The sequence below is a fragment of the Myxine glutinosa genome, chromosome 5 (genome assembly GCF_964187855.1).
Source record: "Myxine glutinosa chromosome 5, kmMyxGlut1.1, whole genome shotgun sequence".
In the NCBI taxonomy this organism is placed as follows: domain Eukaryota; kingdom Metazoa; phylum Chordata; class Myxini; order Myxiniformes; family Myxinidae; genus Myxine; species Myxine glutinosa.
Window position 1 is genome coordinate 86951864 of NC_136265.1, and position 24986 is coordinate 86976849.

General features: G+C 45.6%; 1 protein-coding gene across 3 annotated transcripts in view; it reads left to right on the top strand.

Annotated features, from left to right (window-relative positions):
* LOC137415082 (uncharacterized) overlaps positions 1-13647 on the top strand; it is a 399049-nt gene extending 385402 nt beyond the window's left edge. For 2 of the 3 annotated variants that reach the window (XM_078778287.1, XM_078778290.1), the window contains one exon: positions 11708-13647. In XM_078778287.1, the coding sequence (XP_078634413.1) occupies positions 11708-13506 (1799 nt within the window). In that variant the 3' untranslated portion in view covers positions 13507-13647. The remainder of the gene's footprint in view (positions 1-11707) is intronic. The other variant, XM_078778286.1, reaches the window with a different exon arrangement.
* Positions 13648-24986: the final 11339 nt, after the last annotated feature.

A 24986-nucleotide genomic window follows, 5' to 3' on the forward strand; every position in this document is an offset into this window, starting at 1 on the left:
ACCCCGAGCTCCTCGCTCTCCAACCCCTAGCTCCTCGCTCTCCAACCCCTGGCGCCTCGCTCTCCAACCCCTAGCTCCTCGCTCTCCAACCCCTTGCTCCTCGCTTTCCAACCCCTTGCCCCTCACTGTCCAACCCCGAGCTCCTCGCTCTCCAACCCCGAGCTCCTCGCTCTCCAACCCATCGCTCCTCGCTCTCCAACCCCTTGCCCCTCACTCTCCAACTCCTCGTGCCTCACTCTCCAACCCCTCGCCCCTCACTCTTCAACCCCTCGCTCCTCGCTCTTCAACCCCTCGCCCCTCGCTCTCCAACCCCTCGCTCCTCGCTCTCCAACCCCTCGCTCCTCGCTCTCCAACTCCTCGCCCCTCTCTAATTTCTCGCTCCTCTCCAATTTCTCGCTCCTCTCCAATTTTTTTTATTTTTTTTATTTTTTATTTTTTTTGTATACAAGATCGAGGCTCGTGAAAGAGCGAACATTAATCACACAGAAAGACAAACAGACAAACAAAACAAATAACATCGGGAGCGGTAGACAAGATGGGGAGAGAGGGGGAAGGACACAAACACAACATTTGAGAGCAGGGACCGAGAGACATGGAGACATGGAGAGAACTGTGGGAGGGAGAGGGCTTTGGGGGGGAGGCATGGGAAGGGGGGGGGGGGGTGGGAGAGGTATAAAACATATGGACACTGCCAAGACTTCCAGGAAAGAAGTTGGAATTTCAAACAAGGTGGATCTGGGGTGAATTAGTGGGGGTAGAAAAGATCAAGGTTTTGGATGGGGGAAGATAAGAGATGGTGGTGAACAGCTGTTTTGAAGACCTGGAGGGAGGAGTGTGATTGAAGTGAGTGTGGGAGTTTGTTCCAGAGGCGGGAGAAAAGAGGAATGAAAGAGTGAAGGTGAGCAGAGAGCCGAGATTTCGGCAGTTTAACCATCAGAGGGTGGCTGGCAGATCTTGTGCGACCTGTAGGAATATTTGGGGGACAGAGCACAGAGAGAGCTGGGGGAGCAAGGCCGGAGAGGAGTCGGTAGAAGACAGAAAGAACACCTACCTGCCTGCGGTGAGTGAGTGAAAGGCCCTCAGAGATAGCTTCATCGCGGGAGATTCCAATGATTCTGAAAGCTTTGGATTCAACAGCGTGAAGCCGAGCCAGGTGTGAGGCAGGAGCACCAGCCCATAGGGGAGAACAGTATTCCATTGAGCTGCGAATTTCTCGCTCCTCTCCAATTTCTCTCTCCTCTCCAATTTCTCGCCCCTCTCCAATTTTTTGCTCCTCTCCAATTTCTCGCTCCTCTCCAATTTCTCGCTCCTCTCCAACCCCGAGCTCCTCACTCTCCAACCCCGAGCTCCTCACTCTCCAGCCCCTAGCTCCTCACTCTCCAGCCCCTAGCTCCTCACTCTCTAGCTCCTCACTCTCCAACCCCTATCTCCTCACTCTCCAACCCCTCGCCCTCCAACCCCTTGCTCCTCGCTCTCCAACCCCTTGCTCCTCACTCTCCAACCCCTTGCTCCTCACTCTCCAACCCCTTGCTCCTCACTCTCCAACCCCTTGCACCTCACTCTCCAACCCCTTGCTCCTCACTCTGCAACCCCTCACTCCTCTCCAATTTCTCGCTCCTCTCCAACCCCTAGCCCCTCACTTTCCAACCCCGAGAGCCTCACTCTCCAACCCCGCGCTCCTTACCCTCCAACCCCTATCTCCTTACTCTCCAAACCCCTAACTCCTCTCCAACCCCTAACTCCTCTCCAACCTCTCGCTCCTCTCCAACCCTCCTCATCGTTGTTGCAGCAGCATCCTGTGCGGTTCTCCCATCTCGTCTCGTTGCGTGCGGACGTGCGTGCGTCAGTGATGGGCCGAATTCTAATTTGGTGTGTGGGTGTATCTAGGCAAAAGGAAGAATGCTATTGAAAATTCGGTCACCACGTCAAAATCCAAGATGGCCACCACCATATATGTCTGAACCTTGTGAGCGAAATATCTTGAAAAATAAATGAACTACTAACTTCTAATCTGGTGTGTGGGTGTATCTACGCATAAGGAAGAACGCTGTTGAAAATTGGGTTGCCACGTCAAAATCCAAGATGGCCTCCGCCATGTATGTCTGACCCTTGTGAGCAGAATATCTTGAAAAATAAACGAACTACTAACTTCTAATCGGGTGTGTCTCCAACCCACTCGCAAATATTATCGACTCTTCCATGTTTTCTGCGTCTTCCACTTTGTCAACACACATCACTTCACCGACGGGGGACCGAGGCGTAACGCTTGTTCTTGCTGCATCCTGTTCAAGTCTGCATTGTGTTATGGATTCGTCACTTCCGTCTTTGTGGTTGTCATCCACTTGAAGCATTTTTAGTTTCATGTGCTATTATTGTTGCAATGTTACAGTTTGAATGTGAAATGGAGATAACTGTTTTCAAAGATAAAAATAATGTCTCAGAAGGAAAACAAGATGGGTGAGGGGGAAAACGGAAAAAGAAGAAGTGGCGGGCGAGCGGATAGAGTGAGATCGGGAAAGGAAGGCCGATCTGCTTCGAGGTGTCGAGCGGACGCTGGTGGACATTGGTCACGAGCGAATATTGGTTTCCTCAGGAAAGGGATTCCTGTGACAGTGTCGTTATTGCTGTGGCAAATAAACCTGCGTGGCAGGTTTTGCTTTTGGTTCCGAAAGTGAATCGTCACTGGAGAGCAGGTACGCCTCCATTACGGGCCCGTCCGCCATTTCACCTCGCACCAGCCCTTCGCCTGGTTCTCGTGTGTGTCGTGGATGTCGCTTGGGAATTCGCGGTTCTACGCTTGGGAACTGCTGATCGTTCATATCAGCGTCATTGTCTGATGAACCGAAGGTGTGAATTTCCAGTCGCCTTTTGGGTGAACTTTTACCGGACCGACGTCGGCCCGACACCTCACCAAGCGGCTCGTCTGCAGCGTCGACTGTTAGCCGTTCTGGGTTCAGGTCTCTGTTCGACCTTTTCTTGTGATCGCGAGAGCCAAGGGGATCGACTTTGGCCCTGGTATCCTGACACCGTGACTTTGGGGGATGTTACCGATTGCTCACGTTGGAATACCGTGAGTTATTGATTCAGGAAATTGGTGGTACCACCATAGAAATTATATGGTGTTTGCTGTGCAAGTGAGGTTTTCTTGTACGTGCGTTACTTGTTATTATTGTGTGGTTTTAATACAATACTTGGTTTTTGTAACAATTGATTGGTGTGGTTTCACCATTGGTCATTGGCACACATAATAGCACATCTTCCTGCCGGGACTCCTTTCGGGGCTCGGAGGTACACCGTGGCCGGGGTTTGGGGAGGAGCATGTAACAATTGACGTTCGTCGACGGACTCATTCACCCGTCTCATTCGTTTTCTTGCTGCATCCAGTTAAAGTCTGCGTTCTTCATCGACCGTCGTTCATTTTGGAAATGGAAGTTTCCACGCAACGCATGAATTGTCACGATCCTCAAGAGGAAGTGTCTCGTAATCATCAAATGACAAATGGCAAGTAAATTACATTGTGAAAATTAAAGATTTCAAATAAACCTATTTCAAGTGTATGCGCACATAACTAATAAAAAAAATGAACATATGTCACCCACAGGGTGAACCGTATCTTGCCATTTGACCTTGACCTTAATAATTTCGTATGGTGAATAGTATGTCTTCATGACCAACGCACATGAAATATTGAAAGATTTTGATGAGAACTGAGGAAATAATTTTTTCATGAAAATTCCGTTTTTTCGTCATGACGTCATCAAATGACGTCATAGCGTCAAACTGTTTACAGATCTGGGAAGCACTCATCAAGGGCATTCATATGAGGTATTACTCGATATGGTACCTACGATTTCAAAATTTGACCTTGGGGTCAATAATTTTCGACCTCCAGCGCTAACCATGAAGGTCAAGGCCGATCGCCACCAAAAACTAATCAGCTGAGCGCCGGACCATATACTAGATTCCCATGAAGTTTGGAGACGATCCGATCAAAGTTACTCAAAAAATTTGTGTTTCGTCGACCTCCATGATTGGCCGCAAAGTGACCTTGACCTTTGACCTTGACCTTCATAATTTTGTGTGCTAAAGGGTATCTCTAAAAGACTCTGATATGCGAACTTACAAGAGTTTCCAAAGGGAACTGTGCTCTACAGAGTGACCTAAACAATGCGAACTAAAGCAATACAATATACATGAAAAGTGCAGTTTTTTCGTCATAACGCCGTCAAATGACGTCACATTGTCAAACTAGTTATATGTTTGGAAAGCACTCAACAAGGGCTTCAATTTGAGGTACTACTCGATATGGTAACTGAAACTTGAAAATTTTACCTTTTGGTCAAAATTGAATGACCTTCAAAATGACCTTGAAGGTCAAGGCCGATCGACACCAAAAACTAATCAGCTGAGCGCCATACCACACCCTATATACCCACCAAGTTTGGAGATCATAAGATCAAAGTTACTCAAAAAATAAGGGTTTCGTAATTTGACCTTGGGGTCAATAATTTTCGACCTCCAGCGCTAACCATGAAGGTCAAGGCCGATCGCCACCAAAAACTAATCAGCTGAGCGCCGGACCATATACTAGATTCCCATGAAGTTTGGAGACGATCCGATCAAAGTTACTCAAAAAATAAGGGTTTCGTTGACCTCCATGATTGACCGCAAAGTGACCTTGACCTTTGACCTTGACCTTCAAAATTTTGTGTGCTGAAGGGTATCTCTATAGGACTCTGATATGCGAAGTTACAGGAGTTTCCAATAATAACTGTGGTCTACAGAGTGATCTAAACGTGAAAAAAAAATGATTAACCACAAACAAAAAAACAAAAAAACAAACAAACAAACAAACATACAAGCTGACTGATACATCTTGCAAAAACTTCGTTTTGGCAAGATAAAAAACGAAGAAATATCTCTCGGTAATTTCCTGAAGCATATTTTACTTCCGGATAATAATGTTGAATGAAATGAGAACAAAGAAATATATGTCGTTTTTGTGATGACTGTCATCAAAAGTAAAAGTAATATATCTTAACGGAAAAGAAAAAGCGAATTTTTAATATATGTCGACATTTTCCCCGACTGTTATTTTAGGCAGTGTATTTTCGTGTATCATCGCAACGCGATTTTTAAAAATGTATCTCTACATTTTCCCGTGTGTGCGTGAATGTCCTCAATTATTTCTGACACTGAGTCTAAAACCATCGATAAAAATTCAATCAGATGGTGAATTTGAGATAAAATCATGAGGGTGACTCAATGAATGGGCTTTATTTTACAAGCCTTTGAGAATTCATTTCGTTCTATAAACGGAAGCTTTCATGGGATTCTCTTCCCGTTTTTTTCAACCGAGTCTAAAACTATGTATGCGACTGTGAAAAAATGAAATGATATATCGAATTTGAGTTGAAATAAACCTGTGTGAGAGAGAAAGACAGCACGGGCCGATCTAAACAGGCCTCAAACCGTGGGATTCCCACGGGTGACCCCACTATACTGCAGCAAGAAAAAGAACGAGACGGGAGAACGAGACCCTCGATGAACGTGATCACAGACTCGCAAAGGATGCTGCTGCAACAACGATGAGGATTGGAGAGGAGTTAGGGGTTGGAGAGTGAGGAGCTAGGGGTTGGAGAGTGAGGGGCTCGGGGTTGGAGAGGAGCGAGAAATTGGAGAGTGAGGAGCTTGGGGTTGGAGAGGAGTTAGGGGTTGGAGAGTGAGGAGCGAGGGGTTGGAGAGTGAGGAGCGAGGGGTTGGAGAGTGAGGAGCGAGGGGTTGGAGAGTGAGGAGCGAGGGGTTGGAGAGCGAGGAGCGAGGGGTTGGAGAGCGAGGAGCGAGGGGTTGGAGAGCGAGGAGCGAGGGGTTGGAGAGCGAGGAGCGAGGGGTTGGAGAGCGAGGAGCGAGGGGTTGGAGAGCGAGGAGCGAGGGGTTGAGGAGCGAGGGGTTGGAGAGCGAGGAGCGAGGGGTTGGAGAGCGAGGAGCGAGGGGTTGGAGAGCGAGGAGCGAGGGGTTGGAGAGCGAGGAGCGAGGGGTTGGAGAGCGAGGGGCGAGGGGTTGGAGAGCGAGGAGCGAGGGGTTGGAGAGCGAGGAGCGAGGGGTTGGAGAGCGAGGAGCGAGGGGTTGGAGAGCGAGGAGCGAGGGGTTGGAGAGCGAGGAGCGAGGGGTTGGAGAGCGAGGAGCGAGGGGTTGGAGAGCGAGGAGCGAGGGGTTGGAGAGCGAGGAGCGAGGGGTTGGAGAGCGAGGAGCGAGGGGTTGGAGAGCGAGGAGCGAGGGGTTGGAGAGCGAGGAGCGAGGGGTTGGAGAGCGAGGAGCGAGGGGTTGGAGAGCGAGGAGCGAGGGGTTGGAGAGCGAGGAGCGAGGGGTTGGAGAGGGAGGAGCGAGGGGTTGGAGAGCGAGGAGCGAGGGGTTGGAGAGCGAGTAGCGAGTGGTTGGAGATCGAGGAGCTAGGGGGTGGAGAGCGAGGAGCTAGGGGGTGGAGAGCGAGGAGCTCGGGGGTGCAGAGCGAGGAGCTCGGGGTTGGAGAGCGAGGAGCTCGGGGTTGGAGGGCGAGGAGCTCGGGGTTGGAGGGCGAGGAGCTCGGGGGTGGAGGGCGAGGAGCTAGGGGTTGGAGAGTGAAGAGTGAGGGCCGATTGGAGAGGAGAGCGAGGAGCGATTGGAGAGGAGAGCGAGGAGCGATTGGAGAGGAGAGCGAGGAGCGATTGGAGAGGAGAGCGAGGAGCGATTGGAGGGGAGAGCGAGAAGCGATTGGAGGGGAGTGTGAGGAGGTATTGGAGGGGAGTGTGAGGAGGTATTGGAGGGGAGTGTGAGGAGGTATTGGAGGGGAGTGTGAGGAGGTATTGGAGGGGAGTGTGAGGAGGTATTGGAGGGGAGTGTGAGGAGGTATTGGAGGGGAGTGTGAGGAGGTATTGGAGGGGAGTGTGAGGAGGTATTGGAGGGGAGTGTGAGGAGGTATTGGAGGGGAGTGTGAGGAGGTATTGGAGGGGAGTGTGAGGAGGTATTGGAGGGGAGTGTGAGGAGGAGTGGGATTGGAGAGGCGTGAGGGTGGAGAGGAGTGAGGGGTCACATATGTGAAATAAATAAATAAATTGTGTTCATTGCACCATTTCTGGATCTGATGAATTGCCAGTGACCATAATGTAAAATTGAATGTGCAGCATCTAAATCAAGATGTCCAAATGTCACACACGTCCATGCCCATGGGATTCCCATGGGTGACCCCACGAGTAGCCTATTATAATATAGTTTTTTAAAAACTTTTTGTTGTTGTTGTTGTTGTTGTTGTTGTATACAGAATCGAGGCTCGTGAAAGAGCTAACATTTATCACACAGAAAAAAAATCAAACAGGCACACAAAGTATATAATAAGGGGAGCGGTAGACAAGAGAAATATGAGAAAAGCTCTGTTCAAGCCACCCTTGATGTTGACTGAGAAAATTGACCAGCACTAGGTCCATCCTCTCCAACACCAGGCCCATCATCTCGGAGAGATATATCAAGGTATGATCGTTTCAAGGTTTGCAAGACATCAATTGGAACGAGATTAAGTGTTAACCTTCAATCACTATCTTTTCTTTTCTATCCAAACAGTTTAAGAAATGTTTCTTTCATGTTTTTTTATACCGATAGATGTTTTTGGTAAAATATATACTATATACTAAGACAAACATTTGACTAATTGACGCTAGATGTGAACCGTACGCAACTGTTCTGACTTACATACAAATTCGACTTACAGACAGACTTAACGGAACTCGTTCGTAACCCGGGGACTGCCTGTTTTTATAGTGCATTCAGAAAGTATTCAGACCCCTTCACTTTTTTAACATTTTGTTATGTTGCAGCCTGATGCTGAAATCGTTTAAATTCATTTTTTTCCCTCATCAATCTACACTCAATACCCCATAATGACAAATAGAAAACAGGATTTTAGAAAGTTTTGCAGATTTATTAAAAAGAAAAAACTGAACTATCACATTGACATAAATATTCATACCCTTTGCTATGACACTTGAAATTTTGCTCAAGTGTCTCCCATTTCTCTTGATCATCGTTGAGATGTTTCTTCACCTTGATTGGAGTCCACCTGTGGTAAATTCAATTGATTGGACATGATTTGGAAAGGCACACACCTCTCTATATAAGGTCTCACAGCTGACAATGCATATCAGAGCAAAAACCAAGCCATGAGGATGAAGGAACTGCCTGCAGAGCTCAGAGACAGGATTGTGTCGATGCACAGATCTAGGGAAGCCTCCAAAAAAAAAATTCTGCTGCATTGAAGGTTCCCAAGAACACAGTGGCCTCCATAATTCTTAAATGGAAGAAGTTTGGAACAACCAGGACTCTTCCTAGAGCTGGTCTCCCGGCCAAACTGAGCAATCCGTGGAGAAGGACCTTGGTAAAAGAGGTGACCAAGAACCCGATGGTCACTCTGGCTGAGCTCCAGAGATCCTGTGTGGAGATGGGAGAAACTTCCAGAAGGACAACCATCACTGCAACACTCCACCGATCTGGGCTTTATTGCAGAGTGGGCCAGACGGAAGCCAAACAGTTCAATCTTGGTTTCATCAGACCACAGAATCCTGTTCCTCACAGTCTGAGAGTCCGTTAGGTGCTTTTTTGCAAACTCCAAGCGGGCTTTCATGTGTCTTTCACTGGGGAGAGGCTTCTTCTCTGCTGCCTTGCAGGGTGTGTCTCTTTAGACAAAGGCTATGTCCACAGCTGATTCTGTGGTGGTGTCAGGAAGGGCATCCGGCCACAAAAAAACCATTCCTCAAATATGCCTTTTGGCAAAGCAGCCATTCGGTGAATCACGGCTTACACGTGCAAGCATGGAAACGGCCGTAACACGACGACGATGATGATGATGATGATGCCGATGATGTACATTTTAAACCCCATTCGACGTTTTCAGAATTTTGACCTTTGCTCCTTGACACCAGACGTTTTCCCTTTAAACCATTTATACCTTTCTTTTGCAATCAACATGCTTTCATTTCGTAAATCCTTCCATTTATTTGCCGCACAAAATACACCACAAAAGATAAGTCCTGGCAAGGGTCTGCAATGTGATTGCTCTCTCAAGTTATTACCCTGCGCATGTGAAGTGAAAAACAGCGTTAAGCAATTGAATTGTGTCCGCCTGTTCATCTTAGCAGTTTATGATCATCGGTTTATGATCAAGGAACAACAACACAACAACATGCATTTTAAGGCCATTTTCCCTGCTAGAGCGGGGGTCAGCCTTGCCGTCCCCATGACAATCTTCTCCATTTTCCCCTATTTTCTGCATCTCTCCTTGTTAACTCCCTTGCCCGCATTTCTTCTTCCACCATCTTTAGCCAAGTCTTTCTCGGTCTTCCCCGTCCTCTACTTCCTTCTACATTCATTTCCATCACTCTTCTCAACCAGTCACTTTCATCCTTCCTCAACACATGACCAAACCATCTCAACCTGTTCCTCTTCACAGCATCAATCACAGGCTCGATTCCCATCATCTTTCGCAATTCATCATTTGTCTTCCTCTCTCTCAACGACAATCCGCACATCCACCAAACCATTCGCATTTCCACCCTTTCCAGCCTTCGTTGCTGCTCTACATTCATGACCCATGTCTCGCTCCCATAAATCATAACACTTCTCACACATGCAGCATACACCTTTCCCTTCAGCTTCAACGACACTCCCCTCCTCATCAGCACACCACTCAGTTCCCGAAACTTCTTCCATGCACATCTCACTCAAGCAACCGTTGCCGAGTCTGATCCACCTCCATTCAGCATGTCTCCGAGGTAGCAAAATGTTTTCACACCTTCCAGCTTCACGCCATCTCCAAGATCCAACTCAACATTTCCTCCATCTGCAGCTCCCTCTGTGCACACCTTACATTTGAATGTAGCTGCCACACTGGTTAATGACCCTCTCAGACCACTACATTTTTGATGAACCCACTCAGCGCACATTGTACATTGAATGGAGTTCACTCCGACACCCTTCCTGCACACAGCACATGGCCACTTCCCAGTTCTTTCCAGCTCACCACATGCTTTACCACTTGCCATCACCTTCGTCTTTCCTATATTCACCTTCAGACCTTTTGTCTCCATACATTCCTTCCACTTGTTCATCTTTTCCTTCAGTCCATCCATACTTTCCGCAATCAACACCAGATCATCTGCATACAACAACTCCCACGGCAAACCCTCCTTTACGGTCTAAGCCAGCACCTCCATCACAGCTACAAATAGTAGTGGACTTAGTGCCGACCCCTGATGCACTCCCACCTTCACCTCAAACTCACCACTGTTCCCATCCTTCGTCCTTGCAGCTGTGTGCGCTCTTTTGTACATTGCCATCACAACTCTGATCAACCATTACTCCACTTCTAACTTCCTCAATGCCCATGTCAATACTTCGCTTGGAACCCTATCGAATGCTTTCTCCAGATCAACAAACCCAAGAAACAACTTCTTCCTCTTCTCCATGTACTTCTCCTGCAACTGCCTCACAATAAAGAGCGTGTCTGTCGTTCCTCTTCCTGGCATAAATCCAAACTGCATTTCGTCGATCTTCACCTTCTTGCTTAGCCTCCTCTCCAACACCCTTTCCAATACCTTAATTCCATGCTCCAATAACTTTATCGCTCGGTATGAGCCACACTCCAGAGGGTCACCTTTCCCCTTGTATAGAGGGACGAGGGAACTCAGTTCCCAATCCACTGGAATGCGACCTTCTTTCACCACCAGATTACAGATCTCTGCCATTCTCTTCACACCCCAACTTCCTGCTGCCTTCAACATATCTCCCACAACTCCCATCAGTCCTCCTGCTTTTTAAAACTTATTTAAATCTAATGTTTTATTTTGAACATAAATAGGAAGACGAGTCTTTCATTTTAACATACTTGGGATTTGAAATCATCCGATTGTACATGTGCGATGTGCAGAGAGGAGTTAAATCATATTTTTACTCTGCCTGTCTGTCAGTCAAACAAAATGGAAAATCATTCCAAACAGGAATCTTGCTGTTTTGAAGGACCTCATAAAGGATACAAACAACAGGAATGAATAAGTAATGTAATGTGTAAGATCGGGTGATGTCCTGGGTAAAACGGTGGGAAAACCCAGAATTAATTAACTTTATTCGACCTTTGCAATCTTTTTTTAATTTAAATTGAATTATATACTTCAACACTGTGGAACAAAATCACCTTTTAATACTCCCAAGAATATCCAGTTTTGTTGTACTTTGACATGTCAAATAGGTTGATGTATAAGGGTGGTGCATATGACTGCTTCAACGGCGCGAAACTTTGGGATTTTTTTGATGATATCTGAAATCATTATTTTATGAAAATTGAAGTGTATCGTTGAACACTGCATGGGGGTATCGTGTTCTATGAACTCTCGAGTTTACTTCATCAGTTTGCCTTTACAAATGCATGTGAAACAATCGATTTACAGTAATATAAACAAGTGACCTATCCCTGACAATTGGATGAATTTACCCTAAAGTATAAATATCATGGGGAAAACCCAAACTTTTGCACAGTACTGTATATTTACATTAAGAATAGTTTTTTTTAAACTTTTTTTCAGTGGAACAAATACACATGGACTTGTTTACGTACGTCAGAATTATATTGTGAGTGTTGAACAAAATCAGATTTTTTTTGACAGGTCATGTGATGTTGCATTTACAGGTGGATCCATTGAATCCACCAGGGAGACTGCACCTACTTTTATGAACAGCGAACACACTGGCCCGCAGGACTCGCCAACTGAAACAAACAAGAGGACTTTTTACAAACACAACAAAATGAATAATGAAATGTTTGCACAAAATAATTTACACCAGGCTCACAAAGGAGAGAAAGATGAACGCCCATACAAATGCAAAACTTGTGGAAAATCTTTTAATCGATCATCCACCCTGAAAATACACATGAGAATTCACAATGGTGAACGTCCATACAAATGTACAAGTTGTGGAAAATCTTTCAATCGGTCATCCAACCTTAAAATACACATGAGAATTCACAATGGTGAACGCCCATACAAATGCGCAACTTGTGTAAAATCTTTTTGTGACTCATCCAACCTTAAAACACACATGAGAATTCACAATGGTGAACGCCCATACAAATGCGCAACTTGTGTAAAATCTTTTTGTGACTCATCCCACCTTAAAAGGCACATGAGAGTTCACAATGCTGAAAACCCATACAAATGTACAACTTGTGGAAAATCTTTTAGTGACTCATCCCACCTTAAAACACACATGAGAATTCACAATGCTGAACACCCATACAAATGTACAAGTTGTGGAAAATCTTTTAATCGACCATCCCACCTTAAATCACACATGAGAATTCACAATGGTGAACGTCCATACAAATGTACAAGTTGTGGAAAATCTTTTAATCAATCATCCAACCTTAAATCACACATGAGAATTCATAATGATGAACGCCCACACAAATGTACAAGTTGTGGAAATTTTTTTTATCGGTCATCCCACCTTAAATCACACATGAGAATTCACAATGGTGAACGTCCATACAAATGTACAAGTTGTGGAAAATCTTTTAATCGATCATCCACCCTTAAATCACACATGAGAATTCATAATGATGAACGCCCACACAAATGTACAAGTTGTGGAAAATCTTTTAATCGGACATCCAACCTTAAAAGGCACATGGGAATTCACAATTCTGAACACCCATACAAATGTACAACTTGTGGAAAATCTTTTAACCAGTCATCCATCCTGAAAAGGCACATGAGCATTCACAATGCTGAACGCCCATACGAATGCACAAGTTGTGGAAAATCGTTTAATCAATCATCCACCCTTAAATCACACATGAGAATTCATAATGATGAACGCCCATACAAATGCACAAGTTGTGGAAAATCTTTTAATCGATCATCCACCCTTAAATCACACATGATAATTCATAATGATGAACGCCCACACAAATGTACAAGTTGTGGAAAATCTTTTAATCGGTCATCCTACCTTAAAATACACATGAGAATTCACAATGGTGAACGTCCATACAAATGTACAAGTTGTGGAAAATCTTTTAGTCGGTCATCCTACCTTAAAATACACATGAGAATTCACAATGGTGAACGTCCATACAAATGCACAACTTGTGGAAAATCTTTTAGTGACTCATCCCACCTTAAAAGGCACATGGGAATTCACAATTCTGAACACCCATACAAATGTACAACTTGTGGAAAATCTTTTAACCAGTCATCCATCCTGAAAAGGCACATGAGCATTCACAATGATGAATGCCCATACGAATGCACAAGTTGTGGAAAATCGTTTAATCAATCACACCACCTTAAATCACACATGAGAATTCATAATGATGAATGCCCAAACAAATGCACAAGTTGTGGAAAATCTTTTAATCGATCATCCACCCTGAAAAGGCACATGAGAATTCATCATGATGAACGCCCATACAAATGCACAACTTGAAGAAAATCTTTTAATGAGTCATCCAACCTTAAACCACACATAATAATCACAACAGAGAAAGACCAGACAAATGCACAGTTTGTGGAGAATCTTTCAATCGGTCATGCCACCTGAAAAACGCATGGAATTCACTATGGAGAACAAGGAGATTACCAACAAAGAGAGTGTGCATGCAAATGCCAAATTTGTGTAAAAACCTTCATGAAATAATTTGAGCTCATGAAACACATTTTATTTTACCTTTTTTTAATGTAGCCGAGGCTCGTGGAAGAGATAGACGCAGGCTAGGGCAAACGATGGGTGTGGGGAGGAATGAGAGGCAGGAGAGCATCAATAGGTTGGACAAGATGGATACAGAAGAGAGATCATTCAAGAATGCGGAATAGGACTGGGCCCAGAACACAATTTGTAGAAAATCTTTTAATCGGTCATTCCACATGAAAAGCACATGAAAGTTTACTTGACAAGTCACACGAGACAATGTCCACACTGATGCACGATTTGCAAAACGTCTTTCACTCACTCAATCTGCCTTAAAACACACGAGCACATTGTGAATGTTTGAATGTGAATATGACTTGTTTGACTTCACATCACCAAAATGGCACCCATTTCCTGCCGCTGAGAATCATCCACATAGCATGATGCTGCCACCTCCATGCTTCACGGTAAGAATGGTGTTGGATGGGTTATAAGCTATGCTTTGCTTCCGCCGGACATTGTGCTTTGCATTCAGGCCAAATAATTTGATTTTCGTCTCATCAGAACATTTTGAATATTAATATTAATAAAGAATATTTTGCCTCATGCTCTCAGTCTTTCACGTGCCTTTTTACAAACTCCAGGCATACTGTTATGTGCGTTTTTCTCAGGAGTGGCTTCCATTTAGTCACTCTTCCATAAACCCTCGATTTGTGAAATGCTGCATTGACTTGTCCTACTGGCAGGTTCTGGCAGTTCAGCAAAGGAACTCTGTAGTTCTGCCAGAGTGGTGATTGTGTTCTTGGTCACCTCCCTGACCATGGTCCGTTCTTTTCTGTTTTTTTTGTTTTGTTTTTTTGTATACTGAATCGAGGCTGGTGAAAGAGCGAACATTTATTTCACAAACAAATCAACCAGACAAACAAAATATATAAAAAGAGGTAGCGGAGGACAAGATGGGGAGAGAAGGGGAAGCACACAAACACAACATTTGAGAGCAGGGAGATGTGTGGGAGGGAGAGGGCTTGGGGGGAGGAGGCATGGGAAGGGGGGGGTGGGGGGGTGGGAGAAGTATAAAACACAAGGACTTCCAGGACAGAAGCTGGTATTTCAAAAAAGTGGATTTGGGGTGAAATTAGCGGGGGTAGAAATGATCACGTTTTTGGATGGGGGAAGATAAGAGATGGTGGTCAACAGCTGTTTTAAAGACTTGGAGGGTGGAGTGGGATTGAAGAGAGTGAGGGAGTTTGTTCCAGAGGTGGGAGTAAAGAGGAATGAAGGAGTGAAGATGAGCAGAGAGTCTTGATTTTGGCAGTTTAACCATAAGAGGGTTGCAGGCAGATCTTGTGCGACCTGCAGGAATATTTGGGGGACAGAGCCCAGAGAGAGCTGGGGGGGGGGGGGGAGGCCAGGCCAGAGAGGAGTCGGTAGAAGACGGAAAGACCACCAACCTGCCTGCGGTGAGTGAGTGAAAGGCCCTTGGAGTTAGCTTCATCGCGGAAGATTCCAATGATTCTGAACGCTTTGGTTTCCACAGCGTGAAGACGAGCTAGGGTGAGGCAGGAGCACCAGCCCAGAGGGGAGAGCAGTATTCCATTGAGCTGCGGATGAAAGCCTTGTATGTGGTGAGGAGCTCAGGTGTGCCAAGGAAGGGCTTCACACCACGGAGGATGCCCAGTCGGCGACTGGCTTTGGGGGCCAGCTTTGAAATGTGGTTTTCCCAGGAAAGATCATGGCAGATAGTGAGACCCAAAAGCTTGAGTGACAGAACTTCTTGGAGAGGATTATTCAGAAAGTGGATGGGAGGGTTGTCCAGTCGGTCTTTTCGGAGAGACATCGTAAGAGTGTGAGATTTGTCAGGATTGAAAGACATGTTCCACTTGTTTGCCCAGTCTGTGATTTTGTCCAGGTCTGCAGAGAGTGGAGTCATCAGCAAAGAGATAGAGAGGATTTTCAAGAGAGTAAGAGAGATCATTGATGAAGATCAGAAAAAGCACAGGGCCCAGAACACTGCCTTGGGGAACTCCAGCCTGAACAGGAAGAGGTGATGAGAGGAACCCATTCAGGGCCACACGTTGACTACGACTTGAGAGGAAGTCCGCCAGCAACGCGTGGAGATTTCCATGGATACCAAAAGAGGAGAGTTTGGTGAGCAGAGCCGGGTGCCAGACCGTATCGAAGGCACGTGATATGTCAAGGGAGACTGCTCTAATTTCCTGTTTGGCATTGAGGACCTCCATCCATTGTTGAGAAAGCAGAAGCAGCATGTCCAGAGTAGAGTGTCCAGGTCTGAAACCAAATTGATGATCAGAGATCAAGCCATTGGAGAAGAGGAAATATTTCATATCTGAAGCAATGATGGATTCCATGACTTTGCTGATAATTGGGAGAAGGCTGATTGGTCTGTAGTTGCTAGGATCTGTTTTTGCACCTTTTTTGTGCAAAGCGGTGATGTTGGCTGATTTCCAAGCAGACGGCAGATGACCTTGAGCCGAAGAGAACAGAGAGAGGGAGTGAAAGAGCGGAAGAACAGGATTTTAGGAGCCGTGGGCTGATGCCGTCAGGTCCAGTTGCAGAATCAGAGTCGAGGGTTCACAGAAACTTTTCCACCTTGTCAGGAGGAAAGGACACAGAGTCCAGGAGCAGCTGGGTACGGTGGGTACAGAGAGGGATGGGTTTGGGACACAAGATTTAGAGGCAAACAAAGTTGAGGCATTCAGCTTTTTCACGTGCAGAGTCAGCCGTATCGCCATTTGAGGTGAGGGAGGGGATGGAGGGGGAACAAGCACCAGAAACAGATTTGACCAGATGCCACCAGGATTTGGAAGAGGGAGACAGATAAGAGAGTTCGGTCCTGAGAACGGAAAGTCAGTTTGGTCGGATCGCCAGCTCCAGGAAGATTCTGTGTCAGTCCATATTGTTTTATACCCTTCCCCAGATCTATGCTTCCTCGCAATTCTATCTCAGAGATCTATGGACAGTTCCTTGGACTCCATGGTAGAGTTTCTGCTCTGACATGCACTATCAACTGTGGGACCTTATCCAGTGGCGGCGATGGTCTTCGTATCAAAGAACAACAAACCCTGCATCAATGAATATGGATTGTTTATTACATATGTACGTACGTCGAGAAACGTTCAATATACCGATTGTGAAAATCTCTAAAATTCTCAAAGCAACACTCGTTTAGATTGGATTAATGTTTGCGCTTTGTTTTTGGTCTGGAGATATGCGAAACTGAGGTAATCCTTTCTGTTGTTAGTTTCCTGGTCCATCCTGAGAGGGTGTGACCCAAATAGACAACTTCCGTCTCAGAACGGTGACTTATCCTGATTTATTTAATTCCCCTTATGAGCTAATGGTGTCAAGAGCACTATTGTATCTTGTTCGCAGCTTTCCTTTTTCTTTGAGCAGATTAGCAGATCGTCAACGTACTGAATTAAGGTGGATCTCCTGGGGTAGTTGAACACCAAACAAATCTTTGTGGAAGGCCCTTGAAAATAGGGTGGGCAATCTGTGAAAAACTGTGGTAAGGCCAAAAAAAAAATTGCTGGTCTCTGGTCAGACCAAAGTTCCAGAATTGATGCGGCGTTGCGGTTTTTTTTGTTTTTTTTGGAAAAGCATGGATCATGCACATATTAAGGTGTTTTTGTGTCCTCATGCCTTGCGGTCCTCCTCATCTGCTGTGGCGCCGTCCAGAGAGAAATTAAAGACAGCCAATGGGACTTGTTGGGCTTTTTTGTTGTAAATAATGAACACAAGCTTGTTATTTTAAAATATATTTATTCTGAAAATTATTAAGTTCTTCAAGCATATTATAGACTGCCATTTAGTTCTCAAGATCGCCTCGCCGTACCGTTAAACATTCCAATGCGTCAATCGCGTCAACACTGCGCATGCGCAAGTTGTCTAACAGGCCGATGGTCTCCCACAATCTCTTCTCCCAGTCCACCAGGTTATCACAGACACTTACAACTTCATGACAAACAAGATAGGATCCAGGCCTAACTAACGAGACCACCCGTAGCTTTCTCGGCCTTCTGGTTGCTTCACACGAACCCGACAAAGAACGTCTTCGTTTCAATAAATTACAATATCCAGCCGATAGAGGCCTTGCATCGCGTGAGCGTTGTCCATGGCAACCGGTTCCGGCCGCCATCTTGGGTGGCATAAACAACATGGCGGGAAAGCTGTCGTTTGATCAGACGGACCTGTCAGTTTACGCCCGTAGCTTGCCCATTGAGGCGTTTTCGCGGTATTGCGAGAAACTGAGGCTGTCTCATCTGCCTGTGGACCCGTGTGGACCCACAAGTATGCCACACACAGTCCACACACACTCCACAAGGACGCCACACACACCACACGTACGCCACACGTACTCCACAAGTACGCCACACGTATGCCACACACACACTCCACACGTACGCCACACACACTCCACAAGTACGCCACACGTATGCCACACACACACTCCACAAGTATGCCACACACACGCCACACGTACTCCACAAGTACGCCACACGTATGCCGCACACACTCCACACGTACACCACAAGTACGCCACACGTACGCCACACACACTCCACATGTACGTAACCAAATGCCTAATCCTGCTTCTCGCTTCGCGAGCAAAGGTAACAACCTCATGAGCCATATTCTCACCTGAGTGCTGCAGTTAAAGCAGCCATGAATCCATTTTAGCGTTGTGTCATCTGGAAAACGGTAGATTTGACAAGCCCGATCCCTTATGAAATCGGGCTGTACATCCGACAGCACAACAACTCTTTACCATCGTGTAGGGGGCAATTTATATGTGCCGAGTTTCAAATTGCTGCCATTACGTATGGTGGCAGAAGCAATGTTTTGCCACCCAAGCGGTCACGTGACTAAGACGATGACGTGACATGCAACTTCCCAATTGGATTCATGACATCACGCGCAGGGTCAAAATCGATGCGCGCGCTGACCAGAACCTGGAAATATACTTTTCTCGGCCTAATACTGTCCACGTAAACTGGCGTCCTCCATATGTGAACGCAATGAGATACTGCAATTTTTCCTCGAGAGGGACGGAGAAAATGCTGAACACAAGTCTATGACTGAGTCACACTTTGTATCTGGTGGCACGGCAGATAGTATGGTCTCCGGGTTGGAGATGACCGGATGTATGCCCTTTATACAGTTAAGTGCCCGTAGGTCCTGAGTTGTGGTGTGAAAGCAAAATTTATTGCGTACGTAATTTGTGTAAATCGAGTGGATTTCCCGGAGCCTCGACCTGATTGTGCAAACACTTTAGTTTTAATTGTGTACTTAAGCTTCATAAATACATATATTGGTCAGCGTTGAGTGTATTTCATTTTATTTGTCTGAGAGCTTTGGACAAGTTTGAAATTTGTCCAAATGACAATTCTTGCAGGGCGTGCCTGTGTGCAAACGGACGCAAGGGGCAAACAAGGGGCACATCTCCACTCCCTCTCAATATCAAATCAACACGTTTGAATTATTAGGAATAAGCTTCTTCCAATTAAATACTGCATAAGAAATAAATGTACTTTATATATATATATATATATATATATAATAAAAAAATAAAAAAAATAAATTGTTATCTTCTTGTAAACCTGGAAATGAGGTCTATATTATGTTTCATTAAAAATCAGCCAATTATCTTAAACAGTTTGTGGACATCAATCATTGAGTCTTCTGTCTCTCAATCAAGGTTAAATTAATTAGTGCCACGGCAGATGGCGACCGTGAGACAGGATACTGACGCTGGAGCGATCTGGAGTGACGGGAGCAGGAAAGTGTGTGGAGGTGAATGCAAAGAGATCGAAGGTGAAGGACAAATTCTGTACCCTGTTAAATCTGTCCACCTCGCGCGAACTACAATCTCTCTCTTATCGCTCCACATCGTCTGGTAACATATTCAAGAACCAATTGCTGATTTTTGATGACTGTGCATTGTGTATGATGTGTGTTTATGTGTTTGCTTGTTCTTGCAGTCGTTTTTATTATGTACAGGTGTAAAACCCTCTCGCAGGTTGATGTGTAAGTTCAGTGATTTGTGTCAAAGATTCGGTTTGGGGGCACCGGGCTCGGAACGAGTGGAATAACCCTTGTGTGTGTAACCTTGTGTGTGTGTTATCTGGTGTGTGTTATCTGGTGTGTGTTATCTGGTGTGTGTTATCTGGGGTGTGTTATCTGGTTCTGGCCATTTAAAGATTTGGTGTGGGCACCGGATGTTGATCGCGTGAAATACCCTGGTGTGTTTGAGAGTCAGGACAGATCTGATTTGAGCTAGTTTTGGCTGGTAAAACACAGGTTGTCCACATCTTGTAGCGGTGGTTAAACTGTGTCATGGACATACTCTTACTGCAGAAGAAGGCGTTGTGAACCACGATTTGTGGTGTGAAGTGATTTGGATGTTTACTTGTCACAGGTGGTGACAGTTGTGTGTTTAAGTTTGGTTGCTGATAACCAGTTGGATCTGGTGTCAATGAATTGCTTACAGTATTCACTTGTGTTGTGTGAGCCTAGTGTTGGCTTAGCGGTTAGGGTGCCGGCTTGGGATCCCACGATCCTGGGTTCGAATCCTGGTCATTTGCTGAATTAACGCCAGGTGGTTGACTCAGCCTGTCATCCTTCCGAGGTCGGCAAATTGAGTACCAGTTCACTGGTAATTCCCTGTGTGTTGGAAGAGGCAAACTAACAGGGTTGGTGGCAGGAAGGGCATCCGGCCATAAAACATTGCTTCAAAATGGGGACCACGGCACCCGAAAAAGGCCAACCCCCGCTATAGCGGGGAAAAATGGCCTGTAAAGGTGGTTGTTTTTGTTGTTGTATTCAATTGTGTTGTGTGTTGTGGGATGGTTGTGTGCGTCGTGAATTGCATTTTTTTTTTAGACAGACAAAGATACAATGAGCTGCTCGGCGAGCCATTGAGGTGGATTGGATGTGTTGTTGTCTTGGCAGTTTTGGTTGTTGCATTGCCAAAAGTTTGTGTAGTGTGGTGTCTGTTGATAGTGGATCACCTGTCATCTTGTGTGACGTGAGCAGGGATGTATGTTACTGGATGTAACTGCCTGGGGTCAGGAAAACAACTTCAGTTGCAATTTAGTTGAAATTAAAGGTTAACATTAGCTGCAAATTGTCCAAAGTGCTTTAAAAAGCTCCGTCCAATTTCATTTTGGCATTTAAGAAAATTCACTGCATTTACAATGCATTTCCTTTAATCTGATAAACAGGCTTGGTTGGGCCAGAAAAACATCCCACTCCCACACCAGCCCAACGCGTGCTCCGACCTTGGATTTTACACACGTTGAACTGTCTGTTTAATTGGCACAGGGAATGAAATAAGGAGAGTGCAAGAGGGAGGAAGTGGACATTTGTGGATTGGGAACCAGCTAACTTGAATGGGACCCTGGGGTTTTCTGTGTGTCTATGACTGTGTTTGTCTGTCTGTTACACTGAACTCTTGGATTGGGTTTTAATGAGACAAATTCCAGACAAACCCCTCTTTTGTTCTTCTGTATTTCAGAATTGATTTGCACCCCACCCCACCTCACTGTGAAATTTGGTGGACAGGTCGTGTGTTTCTCAGAGATTTATGGACGAGTTTAGATGTATCTGTGTGTGGGGAGACCGATTGACATTGGAGGTCGGGGTTGTGGCATGGTGTAGACAGATGGGAGGTTGCGATGTTGGTGCCGTGGATGCAGTGTCCCAATTCTGGTAAATTGGTATTTACACATCGCTGGAATTGGTGGTGGTACAAAGATCTACTTTGTCTCTCAATCCTCCTACTTTGTCTCTCAAGCCTCCTACTTTGTCTCTCAATCCTCCGACTTTGTCTCTCCAAGGATTTCAGAAGGTCCTTTTACCTCTCAGTCTGTTGTGGCGGCCACGTTTGTCTCGCTTCCAGCTGCCAAACACTCGTTCTCCGCTCCAGGAGGTATTGCGATCCCACTTCTCCGACACCAAAACTGTGGAAGCGAATCGTACATGGAGGCGCCAATGTGTCGTGTTTGAAACTCCTCTCGCTGAATCGGCATTATTCCAGCTTATAGAAAGTGCAAAACACCTCCTTACAAGATGAGAACCCAGATGCGGAGAGACGGAGACGGTTAACCAAGGTGGTGCAATGTCACCTGCCTGCCTCTCATCTTCAATTCTCTTTCTGCAAAAATACATTTCAAGACATATTTTCATGTAAATCCTCTATTAAACCATTAATTTGAACATTTTACCCGAGATGCTTTGCAAACAACATGACAACACCCTGGATGGTAAATTTTCCGTCCACAGCAGCACAATAATTAGTTACCCTGCGATCGGGAAGCGAAAAGCGTGGTAAAGCATTCAGGTGCGTATGTGTGCAGTGTCTGCATTAAAAAAAATCATTTTCTCGGCAACTGTTGATCCGATTGACATCTAAATATTCACCATAGGAGGGCCTCCTCCTGTAGAATATTTTAATGATAACTATGACGTCATAGGTCACGTGGTACAGGCGCTATCTTGGAAAAAATTCGCACCTCTCTATCTCTGAAACTGTTCAATGGAAAAAAATTAGACCTGGCTCATTGTCAATTACTCACCATGGGGAATAAGATATGTTAATGATGATTTCATCGGTGCCTTCGTTATGACGTCATAATTCGACAAATACAACACATGCATCCAATCGTTATCAAAAAAATTTCAGCAACTGTTGGGCTGATGGCCACGAAATTTTCTCCACGGGAGCGCCTCCTCCTTTCGAATATTTTAATGATAATCATGACGTCATAAGTCATGTGGTACAGGCGTCATTTGGTAAAACCGAAAAATGTTTCACCTCTATAATGATATCCAAAACCGCTGCATGGAAAAAATTTAAACATGACTTAGTCTGATCAGTTTGAAATCTATTGAGAGTCATCAATGCAACAATTATATTGGAGAATATAAATTTATGATGACATCGCTCACGTGGTCTGGCAGCCATATTGGATCAAAGAAAAATAATGTTCAAAACAGAAGTCGGCTCACAAGAAGTTGACTGCGCAGGGAAAGTATTCTATGAATACCATTTAGCTATAAAATGTAATCAGAACTGTTAGTTATAAAATGTAAGCACAATAGTTAGTTATAAAATGTAAGCACAATAGTTAGTTATAAAATGTAAGCACACTAGTTAGTTAGATCATGTAAGCACAATAGTTAGTTATCATATGTAAGCACAATAGTTAGTTGTCACATGTAAGCACAATACTTTTTTTTTTTCTTTTTTTTTGTATACAAGATCGAGGCTCATGAAAGAGCGAACATTAATCACACAGAAAGACAAACAGACAAACAAAACAAATAACATCGGGAGCGGTAGACAAGATGGGGAGAGAGGGGGAAGGACACAAACACAACATTTGAGAGCAGGGACCGAGAGACATGGAGACATCGAGAGAACTGTGGGAGGGAGAGGGCTTTGGGGGAGAGGCATGGGAAGGGGGGGGGGGGGTGGGAGAGGTATAAAACATATGGACACTGCCAGGACTTCCAGGAAAGAAGTTGGAATTTCAAACAAGGTGGATCTGGGGTGAATTAGTGGGGGTAGGAAAGATCAAGGTTTTGGATGGGGGAAGATAAGAGATGGTGGTGAACAGGTGTTTTGAAGACCTGGAGGGAGGAGTGTGATTGAAGTGAGTGTGGGAGTTTGTTCCAGAGGCGGGAGAAAAGAGGAATGAAAGAGTGAAGGTGAGCAGAGAGCCGAGATTTCGGCAGTTTAACCATCAGAGGGTGGCTGGCAGATCTTGTGCGACCTGTAGGAATATTTGGGGGACAGAGCACAGAGAGAGCTGGGGGAGCAAGGCCGGAGAGGAGTCGGTAGAAGACAGAAAGACCACCTACCTGCCTGCGGTGAGTGAGTGAAAGGCCCTCAGAGATAGCTTCATCGCGGGAGATTCCAATGATTCTGAAAGCTTTGGATTCAACAGCGTGAAGCCGAGCCAGGTGTGAGGCAGGAGCACCAGCCCATAGGGGAGAACAGTATTCCATTGAGCTGCGGATGAAAGCCTTGTATGTGGTGAGGAGCTCAGGTGTGCCTAGGAAGGACTTCGCACGACGGAAGATGCCCAGTCGGCGACTGGCTTTGGAGGCCAGCTTGGAAATGTGGTTTTCCCAAGAAAGATCATGGCAGATGGTGAGACCCAAAAGCTTGAGCGACAGAACTTCTTGGAGAGGATTGTTGAGAAAGTAGATGGGAGGGTTGTCCAGTCGATCTTTTCGGAGAGACATAGTAAGAGTGTGAGATTTGTCAGGATTGAAAGACATGTTCCACATGTTTGACCAGTCTGTGATTTTGTCCAGGTCTTCAGAGAGTGAGGAGGCTGCAGACTGCCGATCTGAGGGAAGAGGAATGGAGCGGCAGAGAGTGGAGTCATCAGCAAAGAGATACAGAGGATTTTCCAGAGAGTCGGAGAGATCATTGATAAAGACCAGAAAAGGCACAGGGCCCAGCACACTGCCTTGGGGAACTCCAGCCTGAACGGGAAGGGGAGATGAGAGAAAGCCATTCAGGGCCACACGTTGACTACGACCAGAGAGGAAGTCCGCAAGCCATGCATGGAGATTTCCATGGATACCATAGGAGGAGAGTTTGGTGAGCAGAGCTGGGTGCCAGACCGTATCGAAGGCACGTGATATGTCAAGGGAGACAGCTCTGATTTCCTGTTTGGCATTGAGGACCTCCATCCATTGTTGAGACAGCAGAAGCAGCATGTCCAGAGTAGAGTGACCTGGTCTGAAACCAAATTGATGATCAGAGATCAAGCCATTGGAGAAGAGGAAAGATTTCATATCCGAAGCAATGATGGATTCCATGACTTTGCTGATAATTGGGAGCAGGCTGATTGGTCTGTAGTTGCAAGGATCTGTTTTTGCACCTTTTTTGTGTAAAGCGGTAATGTTTGCTGATTTCCAGGATGCTGGCAGATGACCTTGAGCAAAGCATAGGGTGAAAAGAACAGAGAGAGGGTGAGATAGAGCGGCAGAGCAGGATTTTAGGACCCGTGGGCTGATGCCATCTGGTCCAGTTGCAGAATCAGAGTCGAGGTTTGACAAAAACTCCTCCACCTTGTCAGGAGAGAAGGTCACAGAGTCCAGGAGCAGTTTGGTTCGACTGGGAAAGGTGGGAACAGAGAGAGATGGGTTTGGGACTAAGGATTTTGAGGCAAACACAGAGTTGAGGCATTCGGCTTTGTCACGTGCGATGTCAACTGTGTGGCCATTTGAGGTAAGGGAGG